The sequence below is a fragment of the Macaca nemestrina genome, chromosome 12 (genome assembly GCF_043159975.1).
Source record: "Macaca nemestrina isolate mMacNem1 chromosome 12, mMacNem.hap1, whole genome shotgun sequence".
In the NCBI taxonomy this organism is placed as follows: Eukaryota; Metazoa; Chordata; class Mammalia; order Primates; family Cercopithecidae; genus Macaca; species Macaca nemestrina.
The window spans coordinates 114,204,015-114,225,562 of NC_092136.1; the positions used below are offsets into that span (position 1 = coordinate 114,204,015).

A 21,548-nucleotide genomic window follows, 5' to 3' on the forward strand; every position below is an offset into this window, starting at 1 on the left:
TCCTCCTGTATTCTGAAAATATGAATTACACTGGATGATTTTTAATGTTACACCAAAGTGGCATAAACTGCTTGGTCATGAAGTATTATTCTTCTTATGTGTTGCTGGATGTGGTTTTCTAATTTTCTGTTAAGGATTTTTGCATCTGTATTTATGAGGGATATTGAGCTATAATTTTCTTCTAGTGTGCTTCACAAATTTTGATATCAGCATGATGCTGGAGTCATAAAATGAGTTGGGAGTGATTTCCCCTCTTCTCTTTTCTGAAAGACTTTGAGTATTATTGGTATAATTTCCTTCTGAAATGATTGATAGCATTTACCAGTGAAGCCAGGGGAATCTGAAAGGTTTGTGTGAGAGAAGACTTTATTAAAAATAGTATTTCTTTAAGGTTACTTGGATTTTCTGTTTCTTCTTTGGTCTGTTTTGGTAAGTGGTATTTTTCAAGAAGTTTGTCATTTTCATCTTGGTTGTGAACTTTATTGACTTTTTTTTTTTTTTTACAATATCCTTTTAATACTTCGTTATGTCTGTAGGATCTGTAGTGATCTCTCTTTCATTCTTGATGTTGGTAATTTGTCTTGTTTTCTTTCTTTTGTCTTGATCAACCTTTCTACAGATTGATCATTTTATTAATCTTTTCCAAGAACCAAAGTTTGGCTTTGTTAATTTTTCTCTATTGTCTGTCCATTTTCTATTTCATTGGTTTCTGCTTTTATTTTTGATAATTTTCTTTCTTCTACTTATTTTAATTTTAATTCTTTTCTAGTTTGTTTTAATTTTTTTCTAGCTTTCTAAAATTTCTTGTTTTTAATTCTTCTTTTAGCTTCTTAAGTTGGAAACTTATACCATTTATTTCACATATCTCTTTCTTCTAACGTAGGCATTTAATGCTGCAAATTTCCTTTAGCACTGTTTTAACTGCATCTCATGATTCTTGTATGTGGTGTTTTTATTATTTTCAAATTCAGCATACTGTCTCATTTCCTTTGTAATTTCTTTTTTGACTGCGAATTATTTAGAATTATACTGCTTAATTTCCAAAGTATTGGGGTTTTTCTAGATATCCTATTGTTATTGCTTTCAAATTAAATTTTGTTGTAGTCAGAGATTTATTTTGTGGCTCTGCATATGGTCTATCTCAGTAAATGTTCTATGTGCTTTCTACATTGAAAAGAGTGTATATTGTTCAGTTGTAGGTATACTTTCTATAGATATCAATTAAATCAGGCAGTTGATAGTATTGTTCAAATGCTCTACATCCTTACTGACGTTTTGTTTACTCTCTCTGTCAATTACTGAGAGAGAGGTGTTCATATCTCAAACTATGATTGTTGATTTATCCTTTGCTCCCTGTAGTTCTGTCAACGTTTGCTTTATGCATTTTGACACTTGTTTTTAGCTCTGTTATATACATTTTTAGATTGTTATGTCTTCTTGATGAACTGACCATTTTACCATTGTGAAATATCTCCCTTTATTTCCAGTAATGTATTTGTCTTGAAGTCTCCTTTTTCTGATGTTAATATAGCTACATCAGCCTTCCTGTGCTTGCTGTTTTGCATGGTGTGGTGGGCAGCCTCTAATATGGCCCCCAATAATCCTTGTGTCAGTATTTTCACCTTTGGGTAATCCCCTTCCCTAGAATATCCACTGGATTTAGTGATTCGGTACTGACAAATTTGGTAGAATGCAGCATAGTGCTGCATTTGGTAGAACACAGCTATATTATAGCACATATAATTATGTGAAATTATAATATCACATAATTTAATTGTGATATTAAATTAAAAAGGACTACAGCACCACTACACTATTAGATCTAGGCCAGAATCCGGTAGACTGACACCACCAAATACTGATGAGGCTGTGGAGAAACAGGAACTCTCATTTATTGTTTGTGGGAATTAAAAATGGTGTAGCCACTTTGGAAGACAGTTTGACTATTCCTTGCAAAACCATTCCATCTAGCAGTTGCACTCCTTGGTATGTAACCCAAAAAGTCAAAAACTTATGTCCACACAAAAAACTGCACACAGATGTTTATAGTAGCTATATTCATAATTGCCAAAAATTGAAAGCAACGAAGATGTCCTTCAGTAAGTGAATGAACAAATAAACCATGGTACATTTAGACAATGAAATTATATCCAGTGCTAAAAAGAAATGAGCTATCAAGCCACGAAAAGATGTGGAGGAAATGTAAATACAATTACTAATTGGAAGAAGCCAATCTTAAAAGGCTACGTGTATTATTCCAACTATATGACATTCTGGAAAATACAAAACTAGGAAAGAAGTAAAGAAGATCAGCAGTTGCCAAGGGTCAGGGAGGGAGGTGGAGTATAGAGGATGTTTTAGGGCAGTGAGACTACTCTGTATGATACTATAATGGCAGACACATGTCATTATATATTTGTCCAAATCCATGGAATGTACAATACCAAGAGTGAATCTTAATGTAGATTATAGACTTTGGGTGATAATGGTATGCCAATGTAGGCCTTCTGCTTGATTGTGCAGTGAACCTAATGTTGCTGTAAAAACCAAAATCAATTTTTAAAAAATGACAGCTTTTTATTGGGTATTCTCTCTATCTCCTCTCTCGTCCTGAGTAGCAGCTTGGAACCAAATTTCCCTCAGTTGAACCACAAAAAGCAGTGAAATAAATGTTTGTCATTTTTAGCTGCTAAATTTTGGGGATAATTTGTCCTACAGTTATATATAACTAATATACATGATATATCTACATATCCTTTTCTACCCTTCTGTTTTCAGATTATGTTTTCTCTTTTTAATCCAGACTGACAATTTCTGCCTCTAACTGGGTTGTTTAGTCCATTTACATTTAATGTAATTACTAATATTACAGGGTTGAATTTAAGTCTACCATCTTGGTATATGTTTTCTATCTGTCCCATCTGATTGTTGTTCACCTGTGTCTTTCTTCCAGTTTTCCCTTGGTGAATGCAGTAATTTTTAGTATTCCATTTAGTATAAGTGTACATATTTTTAATATTTCTTTTTTTATCTCCTCTATTAACCTCTTCTGTGTCTTGTGTGAGTTTGTATGGTTTTTCTAGAAATTGCAATATGCATCCTTGACATATCTACTGTCTCATGAAGGATGTAAAATATTCCAACAGTGTAATTTCCTTAACTGACTTTCCTGGCCCTTATGTTCTTGCCATATATTTTATTTCTATGTTTAGTACTATAATACATATATTGTTACTAGTTTTGCTTTAGTTAGTAGTGCTTTTATTTTTATTGTCTTATTTTTAATTATGATTTTTTAAAATAAAATTTACTATGTTTACTATGTTTAAGTGTTAGTTGAATAGTGTTAAGTATAGTCACATATGTCAGTATACAGTTTTAAACAATGCATATAACAATATACAAAAAACATAGGAATTTTGGACTGAATGTTTTTATCCCTCTCTCCCAATTTCTGTGTTGAAATCCTAACCCCCTTATGATGGTATTAAGAGGTTAGGGCTTTGAGAGGTCATTAGGTCATGAAAGTGGAGACTTCATGCATGGAATTCGTGCCCTTATAAAAGGAACCCCAGAGAGCTCTCTAGCTCTCCTTCTGCCATATAAAGATACAATAAGAAGTCAGCTGTGTGTGGCCCAGAAGAGTCCTCATCAGACCCTGACCAGGCTGGCATCCTAATCTCAGACTTCCAGCCTTTAGAATTGTGGGAAATAAATTTCTGTTGTTTATAAGCCACCAGTCTATGGTATCCTGTTACAGGAGCCCAAACTAACTAAGGCTATATTATGCATACGTTTAAGATCTTTTATGTTTACCCACATATCTTTCTTCTGTAGTGTTTTTCATTCCATTCCCAGAATCTGTTCTTCTGCTTGGCGTCATTTTCCTTCACCTGAAGAACTTATTTTAGTATTACTTATAATGCAGGTCTGTTGGAGACAAATTCTCTTAACTTATCAAGTCGGGTAAAAAGTTGGTAATTGTTTTCCTCTCTGCTAACTTGAGGAATTTAACAATTTTTGATACCCAAAGTCACCTGGCATCTCTCTTCCCAGTATTTGGTATTGAAACCTGAGATTTTAAAGTTCAAATATTATAATTTAAAGTATTACTTTTATATTTTCTTTCAAGATCAGTTTGGACATTTGCTTTTGGTTTGTAATCAAATTTACAATTATTTTTTGGTACTCATTTTATACAAGTTTTCTAGATATTGAGTCTTTAATTTTGATTCATCTGTCAACTGAATAGATCTTCAAATATTTGTTTCAAGAAGAACACACAGTGACGTGTTTTCTAAGTCCATGCATATATGAGAATGTATTTGTCACCCTTACACATGAACAAAATCATAAAATTGTTTAAATATTACCCCATTTTTTTCTGACATGTAGTAAGAAGTTGAGAGAGGTTATTTTATTTTTTTTGAGACAGGGTCTTGCCCTGTCACCCACACTGGAGTGCAGTGGTGAGATCTCGCTGTAACCTTGACTTCCTGGGCTCAGGTGATCTTCCTACCTCAGCCTCCTGGGTAGCTGGGACTACAGGTCCACACTGCTGTAGCTGGCTAATTTTTTGTAGAGATGGGAGTTTTGCTCTGCTGCCCAGGCCTGTGAGAGCCTATTTTCATATGCCATTTTTACCTGTATACCCCTGACTTAGAATTTTATGTTGGCTATAGCCTTCAAAGTAGAGCTATATTCTTCAATATAAAAATAATTTCATACACCTTTTTTATTCTGTTGACTATGTGATTCCACAGAATGAAACTGATATTAACTACAAGCAATTGCAGCTATGACAATTTAGATAATATCTAAAATTATTTAGTAAATAAGGAAATTCCCAGGATTTGTAGAATCTCAGGGAAACTTTGTAAAAATAAATAAATAAATAAATAAGTCTTCAGTCATTGTTAGACAATACACCTTTCCAAAGTCCAAATCATCTGTTAAGAAGGCTTTTGAAACTTTGTTCTCAGTTACTGTATCCACCACCGGCCTTTCCATCTCATTCAAAAATAAACCCTTACAATCTAACAGGATAGTAAAGGCATTGCTTATCTCACACCTGAATTGTCAGCTTCGAACAACTGGCTCTTGAGACACTGTCCCTTCCCAATAACTTTGTTGGAAATTGCATTTTTGGCAGTAAATTTCTGCATTCTTACCGTTATCCTTGTGCTAGATCCTGTAGCTTTAATTATTTTGAGAATGATAGTGATCCTATGCAACTCATGTCTTTCCTGCATCTTCAAGTAGCTTTATCAACCTACAACCTATTTCCTTCAAGACTTCAAGGCGATTTCTTCTTTATCTGAAGCTTTTTCTTGTGCTAAAGGCTGACAAAGACATATGTACTGTACTGTCTCCTGTTCTTCTACCTCTGCATTTAAATCCCACTCATTTTAAATTAGCTGGCCATGGTGGTGCACACCCATATTCCCAGCTACTGGGGAGGCTGACGAGAGAGGATCACTTGAGCTTGGGAGATTGAGGCTGCAGTGAGCTGTGGTCACATTCCAGACTGGCTGGCAGAATGACACTCTGTCTCAAAAATAATAATAAAAATAAATAACCCTCATTTTTACAACTATCTAACAAAGTCGTAAGAAAGTCAAACACTAAGATACAACTACTCAAGCTTATTCCATGAACAGAGGAATATGAGCTCTTTCCTTAAGGAACTGTGGAAGCTGCATTACTTAACCTATGGTTCCTGGAACTTGGAATGCATAGCTTAGGCTTGTGGTCCCTGGACTAGTAGTTTTGACAACACATGGGAGCTTTTAGAAATGCAGGCTCTCAGGCTCCACTAGCTACCTACAGAATCAGAGCCTTCACTGTAATATCTGCTAAGGGTGGTATGCACATTACAGTAGAAGAAGCAATGGTGTCTGGAGCAGGGCTCCCCTCCAGGTATGCCAGGACATACACACAGGTGGGTGGGAATCAGCTGCAGGCGTGCTGTCCAAGCTGTTTTTCTTGGCCTTCTGGACAGCAGGTAGGGCCTGGAGCACCTCCTGGTTGCCTCTGTAGAGAGTGGCTCCTCCTCATTTTTTCTTTGTTTATTATACTTTAAGTTCTAGGGTACATGTGCGCAACGTGCAGGTTTGTTACATATGTGTACATATGCCATGTTGGTGTACTGCACCCATTAACTCGTCATTTACATTAGGTATATCTCCTAATACTATCCCTCTCCCCTCCCCCCACCCCAGTGTGTGATGTTCCCCACCCTGTGTCCAAGTGTTCTCATTGTTCAATTCCCACCTATGAGTGAGAACATGCGGTGTTTGGTTTTCTGTCCTTGAGATAGTTTGCTCAGAATGATGGTTTCTAGCTTCATGCATGTCCCTACAAAGGACATGAACGCATCCTTTTTTATGGCTGCATAGTATTCCATGGTGTATATGTGCCACATTTTCTTAATCCAGTCTGTCATTAATGGACATTTGAGTTGGTTCCAGGTCTTTGCTATTGTGAATAGTACCGCAATAAACATACGTGTGCATGTGTCTTTATAGCTGCGTGATTTATGATCCCTTGGGTATATCCCTAGTAATGGGATGGCTGGGCCAAATGGTATTTCTAGTTCTAGATCCTTGAGGAATCACCACACTGTCTTCCACAATGGTTGAACTAGTTTATAGTACCACCAACAGTGTAAAAGTGTTCCTATTTCTCCACATCCTCCCCAGCATCTGTTGTTTCCTGACTTTTTAATGATTGCCATTCTAACTGGTGTGAGATGGTATCTCATTGTGGTTTTGATTAGCATTTCTCTGATGGCCAATGACGATGAGCATTTTTTTCATGTGTCTGTTGGCTGCATAAATGTCTTCTTTTGAGAAGTGTCTGTTCATATCCTTCACCCACTTTTTGATGGGGTTGTTTGATTTTTTCTTGTAAATTTGTTTAAGTTCTTTGTAGATTCTGGATATTAGCCCTTTGTCAGATGGGTAGATTGTAAAATTTTTCTCCCATTCTGTAGGTTGCCTGTTCACTCTGATGGTAGTTTCTTTTTCTGTGCAGAAGCTCTTTAGTTTAATTAGATCCCATTTGTCAATTTTGGCTTTTGTTGCTATTGCTTTTGGTGTTTTAGTCATGAAGTCCTTGACCATGCCTATGTCCTGAATGGTATTGCATAGGTTTTCTTCTAGGGATTTTATGGTTTTAGGTCTAATATTTAAGTCTTTAATCCATCTTGAATTAATTTTTGTATAAGGTGTAAGGAAGGGATCCAGTTTCAGTTTTCTGTATATGGCTAGCCAGTTTTTCCAACACCATTTATTAAATAGGGAATCCTTTCCCCATTTCTTGTTTTTGTCAGGTTTGTCAAAGATCAGATGGTTGTAGATGTGTGGCGTTATTCCTGAGGCCTGTGTTCTGTTCCATTGGTCTATATCTCTGTTTTGGTACCAGTACCATGCTGTTTTGGTTACTGTAGCCTTGTAGTATAGTTTGAAGTCAGGTAGTGTGATGCCTCCAGTTTTGTTCTTTTTGCTTAGGTTTGCCTTGGCTATATAGGCTCTTTTTTGGTTCTATATGAAATTTAAAGTACATACTGTAGCCTTGTAGTATAGTTTGAAGTCAGGTAGCATGCTCCTCTTAACCTCAGCGTACCTGACAGAAAAAAGGTTGGGCTCCTGTTGAGGTGGCAGTTCTCTGAGGTAAATGCTCTCTGTGCAAAGACCTCCATTTCTGTTTAGAAGATGTTTGTATGTTGTCCAAAAATAGACACAGTTGTGCCAAATGTGTTCCACAAACTAGTGAACCACCTCTATTCCATAGCATCTCTGGACTTTCACAACTTGCAAAAGGATATTGATATGCTTTTTCAAAACCAGGATCTTGATGATCACAATGATTGTTTCAGTGATACCTAGGAAGCATTCCTGCCTTTTACAAGGATGCCTCTTTCTTAAATAGGTGCTCTTGCTGCCTTATCTCCCTGGGAAAATTCACAGGGCAGGTTAAGAAACCTTCAACTAACTATTTCCTCAATTGTAAACATTTCTACTCACAGGTCTCAGAGCACCTCAAACTCAGTGTGTCCAAAACAGAGTTACGATCTGCTCCAGATCTGCTTTATTTCTGGTATTCTTAGCTGCTTGATTGGCACCATCATATAATAAATTGGACAAGCCAGAACCTGGAAGTCAATCTTGTCCTTTCCCTGTCTGTCATGCTCCACAGTAACTTAACATCAAGCTCTGTCCATTTTACTTCCTGACTTCCTCTGTAACCCATTTCTTCCTGTGTTTACCATCATCTGGTCCCAGCTACCCCTGTTTCCCTCCTGACTGCCCTCCCACTTCCACTCTTGGCCCCCACTCAATTCTTCTCTGCCCTGCAGCCCAAGTGACCCTCTCAAAATGTAAATCTGATCATGTCACTCTCCTCTTTAGTGCTCCCTAGTGACTCTCCGGAGCTTTTGGAATGAAAAGCAAACTTCCATGGTCCACAAAGCCCTGCCTAGTCTGGCTCCTGCCAACCTGTTTCCCCACAATCCAGCCACGTTGGCACTCTCCTCCTGTGTTTCCTACCACCACGTGGCCTTTGCACTTGTGGTTTCCTCTTACTGGAATTTCCTCCCGCCCTCCCTGCTTGCTTTGGTCTGGTTAACTCCTACATATTTATCCTCTATATCTCTGCTTGCCCGACTCCTTTTTGGAGGAGCTTTTCCTGATTCTCTAGGTCAAGGGGAGCTCCCAACGTCTCCCCATTAGTGCCACGCTCCTTTCCTTCCTTGCATTTGTCAGTTTTAATTTCCACTTCTGTGAGTGATCACTGGGTTAATGCTTTCTCCTGCCACCCACTCATCTGCAATCTCCATGAGGTTAGAATCTGTTTCTCATTTGTTCATCCTTGTGGCCCCAGTGCCCAGCCTATTTCCTGTAACATAATAGAGGTTTAAAACATATTTGGAAAATGCATGAATACCCACATTTTGCTTTTTATTTTTTTTTATTTTTTTTATTTTTATTTTTATTTTTATTTATTTTTTTTGAGACGGAGTCTCGCTCTGTCGCCCAGGCTGGAGTGCAGTGGCGCGATCTCGGCTCACTGCAAGCTCCGCCTCCCGGGTTCACGCCATTCTCCTGCCTCAGCCTCCCGAGTAGCTGGGACTACAGGCGCCCACCACCGCGCCCGGCTAATTTTTTGTATTTTTAGTAGAGACGGGGTTTCACCGTGGTCTCGATCTCCTGACCATGTGATCCGCCCGCCTCGGCCTCCCAAAGTGCTGGGATTACAGGCGTGAGCCACCGCGCCCGGCCTCACATTTTGCTTTTTAGACTCTTCCTCGTAGAATATCATTCACCTGATTCGTGTGTGGGGTGTGGTCTGCATCAAAGGTGCACCAATGATTATTCCTTGCCCGTACAATTCTCACAGTGACCTCCAAGCTTACTTAGCCTTGATTTCCTTGACCTGTTTTGATGGTTCTTTCTCAGGAGAGCCTGCAGGAACTTCTGGGGATGGGGCTTTGGGGGTGTGAGAACAATGAAAAACAGCTTGTCTGGGAGATTCTGATGCACTGCTGGCTTTGCCGAGAGAAGGCAGGAGGAACCGCCTCTAAATCTCAGGATAGTTCACCTGGAATGTGGGAAGACATTCTCAGAAAGGGTTCTTCCCAGGACTCTCCTCTTCATCCTTTCTTGCCTCCCTCCCTCCCTCCCCATACCCCTCAGGCTTTTATAGATGCATATTTACAGGGGACAGGGCTGCCTTGTTTTGCATATTGTTTCATGTGAAAGGGTAGATCTTTAGAACTAAAGAAATGGCCACGCCGCTGTTAGCTTTCTGCAAAACAGCATAGCACTTTCCTGGTGTGTGTTTATTACCCACCCCACGAGCTAAATGTGAGGCAAAGTGGTAATTGGCTGGGTCTCTGGTGAGTCCATTTCCCTGCGTTGCCCCGAGGTGAGGTGTATGCGGGCTTTACACAGCTACCTTGGCAACTGACTTCCCCAATGTTTGCTGTGTGTCCAAGGACAAGCAGGGATCTACGACACTGGGTGTTTCTAGCAAATTTCCCTCTCAAATTGGCACATTCTCTGTGAGCTTTGGAGACTTCACAGTGTGGCTCACAGTTTGGGAACAATTTGCATCATCATCTGACTGGCAAGTTCTGGTTCTGTGGTAACTCAGTGTTTCAAATAGCTTAATACACAATAGGGCACAGAGGTTGCTTCTGCTTCTGATGTAATCAAACACACATTTTCACAATGTTCCCGTTATAGAGGATCATCCCGAAACACATCCCCCAAAACATTATGTTGTCACTGCTCTACCTTTTGGTATACACTTTATTATTATTCCTATGTGCAGATAGGTTACTTAAGTTTTTCTGTTCTAGATTAGTTTGCCTTTGAAATGCATGTTTCTCACACACTTCCACAGTGTTAAATCATATTTTTTGTTGTTGTTATTCTTAAAGTGTTCTATCAAATCATCCATGTTGTATCAAGGCTGGGAGGTAGCTTTGTAACTAGTTTCCCACCTTAGAATGACTAACCGTCTGCTTTGTCCAGGACTGCAAGGGGGACTTAGAATATGGGATTTTTCAGGGCTCAAACTAGAAAATCCAAGACAAATCAGGACAAAGTGGTCACCCTGCTACCATTTCTAGCCTTGATAAAGGATCAGGTAGACCCAACCAAGGATAATTTTTGTTTTCTATGTAGATACCAGTTTAGTGGTTGGTAGGAATTCCCTGAAATCAACACCTTGCTAAGCTTATCTCTCTCTCTCTTTTAATATAACAGTTTATTAAGATATAACTCACATACCGTACAATTAATGTACCCATTTAAATTGTGAAATTCAGTAGTTTTTAGTATACTTTCAGAGTTGTGCAACCTTCATCACAATCAATTTTACAACATTTTCATAATTCTCAAAAGAAACCCTGTACCCATTAGCAGCCACTCCCATTTCTCTCCAAATCCCTCAGTTCCTGGCAACCACTGGTCTGCTTTCAGTCTCTGTAGCTTTGCCTTTTCTGGACATTTCATATAAATGGAATCATACAATATGTGGCCTTTTGGTTCTGGCTTTCTTCATGTAACCTATGTCTTCAAGGTCCATCCATGTTATAGCATGTGTCAGAATTTCATTTCTTTTTGTTGCCAAAAAATATTCCATTGTATGTGTATATCACATTTTATTTACCTATTCAGAAGTTGACAGTTGCATTGTTTGCACCTTTTAGCTATTTATAAACATTCATTACAAGTTTTTGTATGGATATAAGTTTTCATTTCTCTTGGGTATATACCTAGACAGATTTCCTGGGTCATGTGGTAACTCTATATTTAACCTTTTAAGGAACTGCCAGACTGTTTTCCAAAGTAGCTGGACTATTTTACATTGTCAGCAACAGTGTATGTAGGTTCCATTTTCTGCACATCCTTGCCAACACTTGATATTATCTGTCTTTTTTATTATAGCCATCATAGTGATGTGAAGTGATATCTCATGGTTTTGATTTGCATTTCTCTGATGGCTGACAATGTTTTTTTTTTTTTTTTAATTAATTTATTATTATTGTACTTTAAGTTGTAGGGTACATGTGCATAACGTGCAGGTTTGTTACATATGTATACTTGTGCCATGTTGGTGTGCTGCACCCATCAACTCATCATTTACATCAGGTATAACTCCCAATGCAATCCCTCCCCCCTCCCCCCTCCCCATGATAGGCCCCTGTGTGTGATGTTCCCCTTCCTGAGTCCAAGTGATCTCATTGTTCAGTTCCCACCTATGAGTGAGAACATGCAGTGTTTGGTTTTCTGTTCTTGTGATAGTTTGCTAAGAATGATGGTTTCCAGCTGCATCCATGTCCCTACAAAGGATGCAAACTCATCCTTTGTGATGGCTGCATAGTATTCCATGGTGTATATGTGCCACATTTTCTTAATCCAATCTGTCGCTGATGGACATTTGGGTTGATTCCAAGTCTTTGCTATTGTGAATAGTGCTGCAATAAACATACGTGTGCATGTGTCTTTATAGCAGCATAATTTATAATCCTTTGGGTATATACCCAGTAATGGGATGGCTGGGTCATATGGTACATCTAGTTCTAGATTCTTGAGGAATCGCCATACTGTTTTCCATAATGGTTGAACTAGTTTACAATCCCACCAACAGTGTAAAAGTGTTCCTATTTCTCCACATCCTCTCCAGCACCTGTTGTTTCCTGACTTTTTAATGATCGCCATTCTAACTGGTGTGAGATGGTATCTCATTGTGGTTTTGATTTGCATTTCTCTGATGGCCAGTGATGATGAGCATTTTTTCATGTGTCTGTTGGCTGTATGAATGTCTTCTTTTGAGAACTATCTGTTCATATCCTTTGCCCACTTTTTGATGGGGTTGTTTGTTTTTTTCTTGTAAATTTGTTTGAGTTCTTTGTAGGTTCTGGATATTAGCCCTTTGTCAGATGAGCAGATTGCAAAAATTTTCTCCCATTCTGTAGGTTGCCTGTTCACTCTGATGGTAGTTTCTTTTGCTGTGCAGAAGCTCTTTAATTTAATGAGATCCCATTTGTCAATTTTGGCTTTTGCTGCTGTTGCTTTTGGTGTTTTAGACATGAAGTCTTTGCCCATGCCTATGTCCTGAATGGTACTACCTAGGTTTTCCTCTAGGATTTTTATGGTATTAGGTCTAACATTTAAGTCTCTAATCCATCTTGAATTAATTTTCGTATAAGGAGTAAGGAAAGGATCCAGTTTCAGCTTTCTACTTATGGCTAGCCAATTTTCCCAGCACCATTTATTAAATAGGGAATCCTTTCCCCATTTCTTGTTTCTCTCAGGTTTGTCAAAGATCAGATGGCTGTAGATGTGTGGTATTATTTCTGAGGACTCTGTTCTGTTCCATTGGTCTATATCTCTGTTTTGGTACCAGTACCATGCTGTTTTGGTTACTGTAGCCTTGTAGTATAGTTTGAAGTCAGGTAGCGTGATGCCTCCAGCTTTGTTCTTTTGACTTAGGATTGTCTTGGAGATGCGGGCTCTTTTTTGGTTCCATATGAACTTTAAAGCAGTTTTTTCCAATTCTGTGAAGAAACTCATTGGTAGCTTGATGGGGATGGCATTGAATCTATAAATTACCTTGGGCAGTATGGCCATTTTCACGATATTGATTCTTCCTATCCATGAGCATGGTATGTTCTTCCATTTGTTTGTGTCCTCTTTTATTTCACTGAGCAGTGGTTTGTAGTTCTCCTTGAAGAGGTCCTTTACATCCCTTGTAAGTTGGATTCCTAGGTATTTTATTCTCTTTGAAGCAATTGTGAATGGAAGTTCATTCCTGATTTGGCTCTCTGTTTGTCTGTTACTGGTGTATAAGAATGCTTGTGATTTTTGCACATTAATTTTGTATCCTGAGACTTTGCTAAAGTTGCTTATCAGCTTAAGGAGATTTTGGGCTGAGACAATGGGGTTTTCTAAATATACAATCATGTCATCTGCAAACAGGGACAGTTTGACTTCTTCTTTTCCTAACTGAATACCCTTGATTTCTTTCTCTTGCCTAATTGCCCTAGCCAGAACTTCCAACACTATGTTGAATAGGAGTGGTGAGAGAGGGCATCCCTGTCTTGTGCCAGTTTTCAAAGGGAATTTTTCCAGTTTTTGCCCATTCAGTATGATATTGGCTGTGGGTTTGTCATAAATAGCTCTTATTATTTTGAGGTACGTTCCATCAATACCGAATTTATTGAGCGTTTTTAGCATGAAGGGCTGTTGAATTTTGTCAAAAGCCTTTTCTGCATCTATTGAGATAATCATGTGGTTCTTGTCTTTGGTTCTGTTTATATGCTGGATTATGTTTATTGATTTGCGAATGTTGAACCAGCCTTGCATCCCAGGGATGAAGCCCACTTGATCATGGTGGATAAGCTTTTTGATGTGTTGCTGAATCCGGTTTGCCAGTATTTTATTGAGGATTTTTGCATCGATGTTCATCAGGGATATTGGTCTAAAATTCTCTTTTTTTTGTGTGTCTCTGCCAGGCTTTGGTATCAGGATGATGTTGGCCTCATAAAATGAGTTAGGGAGGATTCCCTCTTTTTCTATTGATTGGAATAGTTTCAGAAGGAATGGTACCAACTCCTCCTTGTACCTCTGGTAGAATTGAGCTGTGAATCCATCTGGTCCTGGAATTTTTTTGGTTGGTAGGCTATTAATTATTGCCTCAATTTCAGAGCCTGCTATTGGTCTATTCAGGGATTCAACTTCTTCCTGGTTTAGTCTTGGAAGAGTGTAAGTGTCCAGGAAATTATCCATTTCTTCTAGATTTTCCAGTTTATTTGCGTAGAGGTGTTTATAGTATTCTCTGATGGTAGTTTGTATTTCTGTGGGGTCGGTGGTGATATCCCTTTTATCATTTTTAATTGCGTTGATTTGATTCTTCTCTCTTTTCTTCTTTATTAGTCTTGCTAGTGGTCTGTCAATTTTGTTGATCTTTTCAAAAAACCAACTCCTGGATTCATTGATTTTTTGGAGAGTTTTTTGTGTCTCTATCTCCTTCAGTTCTGCTCTGATCTTAGTTATTTCTAGCCTTCTGCTAGCTTTCGAATGTGTTTGCTCTTGCTTCTCTAGTTCTTTTAATTGTGATGTTAGAGTGTCAATTTTAGATCTTTCCTGCTTTCTCTTGTGGGCATTTAGTGCTATAAATTTCCCTCTACACACTGCTTTAAATGTGTCCCAGAGATTCTGGTATGTTGTATCTTTGTTCTCATTGGTTTCAAAGAACATCTTTATTTCTGCCTTCATTTCGTTATGTACCCAGTAGTCATTCAGGAGCAGGTTGTTCAGTTTCCATGTAGTTGAGCGGTTTTGATTGAGTTTCTTAGTACTGAGTTCTAATTTGATTGCACTGTGGTCTGAGAGACAGTTTGTTATAATTTCTGTTCTTGTACATTTGCTGAGGAGTGCTTTACTTCCAATTACGTGGTCGATTTTGGAGTAAGTACGATGTGGTGCTGAGAAGAATGTATATTCTGTTGATTTGGGGTGGAGAGTTCTATAGATGTCTATTAGATCTGCTTGCTGCAGAGATGAGTTCAATTCCTGGATATCCTTGTTAACTTTCTGTCTCGTTGATCTGTCTAATGTTGACAGTGGAGTGTTGAAGTCTCCCATTATTATTGTATGGGAGTCTAAGTCTCTTTGTAAGTCTCTAAGGACTTGCTTTATGAATCTGGGTGCTCCTGTATTGGGTGCATATATATTTAGGATAGTTAGCTCTTCCTGTTGAATTGATCCCTTTACCATTATGTAATGGCCTTCTTTGTCTCTTTTGATCTTTGATGGTTTAAAGTCTGTTTTATCAGAGACTAGTATTGCAACCCCCGCTTTTTTTTGTTCTCCATTTGCTTGGTAAATCTTCCTCCATCCCTTTATTTTGAGCCTATGTATGTCTCTGCGTGTGAGATGGGTCTCCTGAATACAGCAGACTGATGGGTCTTGACTCTTTATCCAGTTTGCCAGTCTGTGTCTTTTAATTGGAGCATTTAGTCCATTTACATTTAAGGTTAAGATTGTTATGTGTGAACTTGATCCTGCCATTATGATATTAACTGGTTATTTTGCTCATTAGTTGATGCAGTTTCTTCCTAGCCTCGATGGTCTTTACATTTTGGCATGTTTTTGCAATGGCTGGTACCGGTTGTTCCTTTCCATGTTTAGTGCTTCCTTCAGGGTCTCTTGTAAGGCAGGCCTAGTGGTGACAAAATCTCTAAGCATTTGCTTATCTGTAAAGGATTTTATTTCTCCTTCACTTATGAAACTTAGTTTGGCTGGATATGAAATTCTGGGTTGAAAATTCTTTTCTTTAAGAATGTTGAATATTGGCCCCCACTCTCTTCTGGCTTGGAGAGTTTCTGCCGAGAGATCTGCTGTTAGTCTGATGGGCTTCCCTTTGTGGGTAACCCGACCTTTCTCTCTGGCTGCCCTTAAGATTTTTTCCTTCATTTCAACTTGGGTGAATCTGGCAATTATGTGTCTTGGAGTTGCTCTTCTCGAGGAGTATCTTTGTGGCGTTCTCTGTATTTCCTGGATTTGAATGTTGGCCTGCCCTACTAGGTTGGGGAAGTTCTCCTGGATGATATCCTGAAGTGTTTTCCAACTTGGTTCCATTTTCCCCCTCACTTTCAGGCACCCCAATCAGACGTAGATTTGGTCTTTTTACATAATCCCATACTTCTTGCAGGCTTTGTTCATTTCTTTTTGTTCTTTTTTCTTTTGGTTTCTCTTCTCGCTTCATTTCATTCATTTGATCCTCAATCGCAGATACTCTTTCTTCCAGTTGATCGAGTTGGTTACTGAAGCTTGTGCATTTGTCATGTATTTCTCGTGTCATGGTTTTCATCTCTTTCATTTCGTTTATGACCTTCTCTGCATTAATTACTCTAGCCATCAATTCTTCCACTTTTTTTTCAAGATTTTTAGTTTCTTTGCGCTGGGTACGTAATTCCTCCTTTAGCTCTGAGAAATTTGATGGACTGAAGCCTTCTTCTCTCATCTCGTCAAAGTCATTCTCCATCCAGCTTTGATCCGTTGCTGGCGATGAGCTGCGCTCCTTTGCCGGGGGAGATGCGCTCTTATTTTTTGAATTTCCAGCTTTTCTGCCCTGCTTTTTCCCCATCTTTGTGGTTTTATCTGCCTCTGGTCTTTGATGATGGTGATGTACTGATGGGGTTTTGGTGTAGGTGTCCTTCCTGTTTGATAGTTTTCCTTCTAACAGTCAGGACCCTCAGCTGTAGGTCTGTTGGAGATTGCTTGAGGTCCACTCCAGACCCTGTTTGCCTGGGTATCAGCAGCAGAGGCAGCAGAAGATAGAATATTTCTGAACAGCGAGTGTACCTGTCTGATTCTTGCTTTGGAAGCTTCCTCTCAGGGGTGTACTCCACCCTGTGAGGTGTGGGGTGTCAGACTGCCCCTAGTGGGGGATGTCTCCCAGTTAGGCTACTCAGGGGTCAGGGACCCACTTGAGCAGGGAGTCTGTCCCTTCTCAGATCTCAACCTCCGTGTTGGGAGATCCACTGCTCTCTTCAAAGCTGTCAGACAGAGTCGTTTGCGTCTGCAGAGGTTTCGGCTGTGTTTGTTATTGCCCTGTCCCCAGAGGTGGAGTCTACAGAGACAGGCAGGTTTCCTTGAGCTGCTGTGAGCTCCACCCAGTTCGAGCTTCCCAGCAGCTTTGTTTACCTACTTAAGCCTCAGCAATGGCGGGCGCCCCTCCCCCAGCCTGGCTGCTGCCTTGCCGGTAGATCACAGACTGCTGTGCTAGCAATGAGGGAGGCTCCGTGGGCGTGGGACCCTCCCGGCCAGGTGTGGGATATGATCTCCTGGTGTGCCTGTTTGCTTAAAGCGCAGTATTGGGGTGGGAGTTACCCGATTTTCCAGGTGTTGTGTGTCTCAGTTCCCCTGGCTAGGAAAAGGGATTCCCTTCCCCCTTGCGCTTCCCAGGTGAGGCAATGCCTCGCCCTGCTTCAGCTCTCGCTGGTCGGGCTGCAGCAGCTGACCAGCACCGATCCTCCGGCACTCCCCAGTGAGATGAACCCAGTACCTCAGTTGAAAATGCAGAAATCACCGGTCTTCTGTGTCGCTCGCGCTGGGAGTTGGAGACTGGAGCTGTTCCTATTCGGCCATCTTGCTCCGCCTCCGGCTGACAATGTTGAGCATGTTTTCATATGCTAATTGCTAACCTTCTTAAATGGAAAATTATAGCAAGCATAAAGCATGTTTGCAAAGAAGTGATTATATTCACTAGGATTAAGATTTTAAGTGAATATTTAAGATGCCCATGACTACTGTCCACTCTCTCAAATCAAGTTTTATTTAAACCATTGACTTTTCCTCATGACTAGAAATGGTCCCAGTGAAAGTCTCCCTCACTTGCTGGAATGTGGGGCCATCTCTGCTGTCTGTCAAGACTTGATGTCCAAGTGGCCGTCTTCTCCTGGAGTCTGCATCAGATGGTGGAGTGTGTGTTTCCAGAGCATGAGACTGGGTCTGCTCCACAATGCTTTGCTGGTTAACTCCTTCCAAGAGCTCAATACCCGGGGGTCTCTCCTATTCTTAGTGCTCTGGGGCCTGGGCCCTTAACACACTCAGTGTTTCTTCCCCTTTTGTCACTTATCTGATCTTCTGCTACTTCTTTCTCCTTTGTCCACCCCTGCTCTTCAGTTTCTCTTGTGCACTCTGTTTATTGAATTTTGATCATTTGTTTGTTCCTTTCTTCCTCCTGTAACAAATTCAAATAGGATACAAGCCACTCTGTCCCATCTCCTGCCCTTGCCTTCTCTTCTTTCATTCTTTTATTAACTGATTTTTCTCTCGAGAATCACCATTGGGCCAGGTGTGGTGGTGGCTCATACATGTAATTCCAACAGTTTGAGAGGCTGAGGCAGGAGGATCACTTGAGGCCAGAAGTTCAAGACCAGCCTGGGCAACATAGGGAGACCCTGTCTCTATAAAACAATAAACTAGCCTAGAGTGGTGTTGCATGACTGTAATCCCAGTGCTTTGGGAGACCGAGGTGAGAGGATCCCTTGTGCCCAGGAGTTTGAGGTTGCAGTGAGCTATGATGGCGCCACTGTGCTCCATCCTGTGCAACAGAACAAGACCCTGTTTCTAGAAACAAAACAAAACAAAACCCCCAAAACATGCCATTGATTTGGCAGAAAAGGACAGGGTTCCTGCCTAGGCTACCAAAAACACGATCTCTGTCAGAAAACATACTATCTGCAATATTTTTTGGAATCTAAGAATGGGAAATGTAGCTTTCTTCTCTCTAGGAGTGCCCTGTTCACAGCTGTGGGATAATGATCAATAGTTCCTAAAAAGGTCTATGGATGATCTCACCACTCTTATTGATCAGCAGCTACTGCAAAGATAATGTTTCAGCATTTGAAACCCTTTATTATTAATACTTGTTCTGTATGGGTCAAGTAGCCACTACATTACAGTTTGGAAGATGGGACAAGTATAATAATAATAACAAATAAATACTAATAAATGAGCCAGTATAGTATAAGTGAGTGCTATACTAAGCAGGGAAGGAGGAATCATTTCATGGAGGGAAGTCCATGGTAGTGGCAGGCTGCTAGGTATTATCATTTTCACGTACCATTCACTTTATAAAGAGATTTCACGTGGCTCGGGGTAGTATGGTCTCATTCAAATGCCAAAATGGCCCCTCGGTTCTTCTTTCTCTACTTTCCCAATAGAGGAGGCCCTAAGGATACACATCTGGGACAATATGGCCATTTTTAGCCTTGACCCGAGAGATCTGGGTTTCCCATGACTGGAGTGGAAAACAATGTTTGTGGGTTTGTGTTTTTCAGAGTCAAGGGTCCAGAGAAGGAGGAGAAGTTGAGGCAGGCGGTCAAGCAGGTGCTGAAGTGTGACGTGACTCAGAGCCAGCCGCTGGGGGCCGTCCCCTTACCCCTGGCTGACTGCCTGCTTAGCACGCTGTGTCTGGATGCCGCCTGCCCAGACCTCCCCACCTACCGCAGGGCACTGAGGAACCTCGGCAGCCTACTGAAGCCAGGGGGCTTCCTGGTGATCATGGACGCACTGAAGAGCAGCTACTACATGATTGGCGAGCAGAAGTTCTCCAGCCTCCCCCTGGGCCGGGAGGCAGTAGAGGCTGCTGTGAAAGAGGCTGGCTACACGATCGAATGGTTTGAGGTGATCTCACAAAGTTATTCTTCCACCATGGCCAACAACGAAGGACTTTTCTCCCTGGTGGGGAGGAAGCTGAGCAGATCCCTGTGATGCCTGTGACCTCAATTAAAGCAATTCCTTTGACCTGTCCAGTTGACTTCAGTACTTGGTTCTAACTGCCAAGTCGCGTGCTGAGTAGAGGCTCAGTGGTTGGGGCCTGATGGTTCATCTAGGACAGGACTGGCGAGGTCAGTCTACAAACAATCCACTGACCACTTGGAGCTTCACACAAATGTTAGTGCTATGGGACCCAAAGATGAGCAATTGGTATTCCAGTCTTCATTGCCTGTGTTTACAAAAGAAGACCTCACTTCCCTAAACATCTAGTTGTGGGGGCTCAAGCCCATACCTGCCTACAGAGAAGTGTCTGCAGTTATTCACTGTTAGTTTCCTAGGGGGCGCTGCTGTCTCCTTCTTTCCCAAGAATGGGCTTCTCCTGTTCAACTCTTGCCTTCTTCCTGGAGAGTCTACCAAACCCTGGCCTCTGCCGTTGTTCAGGCTGCCCTGTGGGTATAGCTGTTTGCTAGACTCCACTCTGGCCTCAGGGGCCAGAGACTAGCTGTCCAGCATTTCTGTTCATCCCAGCAATCCAAAAAAATTTTTGAGCTACAAAGATCACTCTATTTTCAAATTCAGACTCTGCTACTTACTAGCTGCTTCTCATTAGGCAAGTTACATAACCTTGCAGTGCCTCAGTTTCCTCACCTATAAATATAAAATGAGATGAAAATAGTCTTTTTGTTAAGAGAATTAAAGTGAATTGTGGCCAGGCATGGTGGCTCATGCCTGTAATCCCAGCACTTTGGGTGAGGCAGACTGATTGCTTGAGCTCAGGAGTTTGAGACCGGCCTGGGGAACATGCAAAACCCTGCCTGTGCTAAAAATACAAAAAAATTAGCCAGGTGTGGTGGCACATGCCTGTGGTCCCAGCTATTCAGGAGGCTGAGATGGGAGGATGGCTTAAGCCCGGGAGGTGGAGGTTGCAATGAGCTGAGATCGCACCACTGTGTTCCAGACAGAGTGAGATGCTGTCTCAAAAAGTAAAATAATAAATAAAATGAAGTGAATTGTTACATGTAAAGGACCTAGAATATTGCATGGTGCTTGATAAACATTCAGTAAATGTTAGTTATTATTATTATACGCATCATCATCAATATTAGTTGCCAAAGCAGCTGAGAAAAGATGGCTAATTCTCCAAGCAGGAGGGGGGATTCCTGTTCTGGGCTGCAGGCACTGGACTCTTTACTGGCATTGCCTTTGAGAGAGGCTGTGATAAAACTCGGTTTCTATACCACATGCCGCCAATTCCTTTTTGATTTAAGAAATCTCTACCAAACATTTAGCACTCTCCAAGCATCTTTCTTTCATGCACCAGGCACAAGAATGAAAATGAAATCCCAGTGTCAGCTGACTCAACAGCCCTCATCTTCATAGTCCCAGAAACACCCTAAGTGCTTCCAGGTTCTTCCAAGGGCAGTAGTGTACCTGCACCAGCAGTTCCCCACCCCCCCCAGAATCCCCCCTGTTGAGGCTCTCCTGCTCAGGCTATAATGCTGGGGGCCCTGAGCCCAGCCTGAGGATGCTGGAAAGGGGCCAATATGCCCTCTTTTGAGAAAGATACTGCCCGTGCCTAACACTCTGCTTTAGATGCCTCAGAGCCGTACTGGTTTCCTCCCAGAGTGGTAAGAAACACTTTCCCTTTATTCCAGGGATGGGCAAACTTTTCCTGTCAAGGCCCAGATAGTAAATATTTCTGGCTTTGTGGGTTATACAGTCTTAATTGCAACTACTCAACTCTGC

At 40.8% G+C, this 21,548-nt stretch overlaps 1 protein-coding gene across 2 annotated transcripts in view; it reads left to right on the plus strand.

Moving 5' to 3' along the window:
• LOC105476470 (nicotinamide N-methyltransferase) overlaps window positions 1-19,829 on the plus strand; it is a 57,052-nt gene extending 37,223 nt beyond the window's left edge. For both annotated transcript variants that reach the window (XM_011732448.3, XM_024791074.2), the window contains one exon: window positions 19,364-19,829. In XM_011732448.3, coding sequence (XP_011730750.1) covers window positions 19,364-19,796 — 433 coding nt within the window. In that variant the 3' untranslated portion in view covers window positions 19,797-19,829. The remainder of the gene's footprint in view (window positions 1-19,363) is intronic.
• Window positions 19,830-21,548: the final 1,719 nt, after the last annotated feature.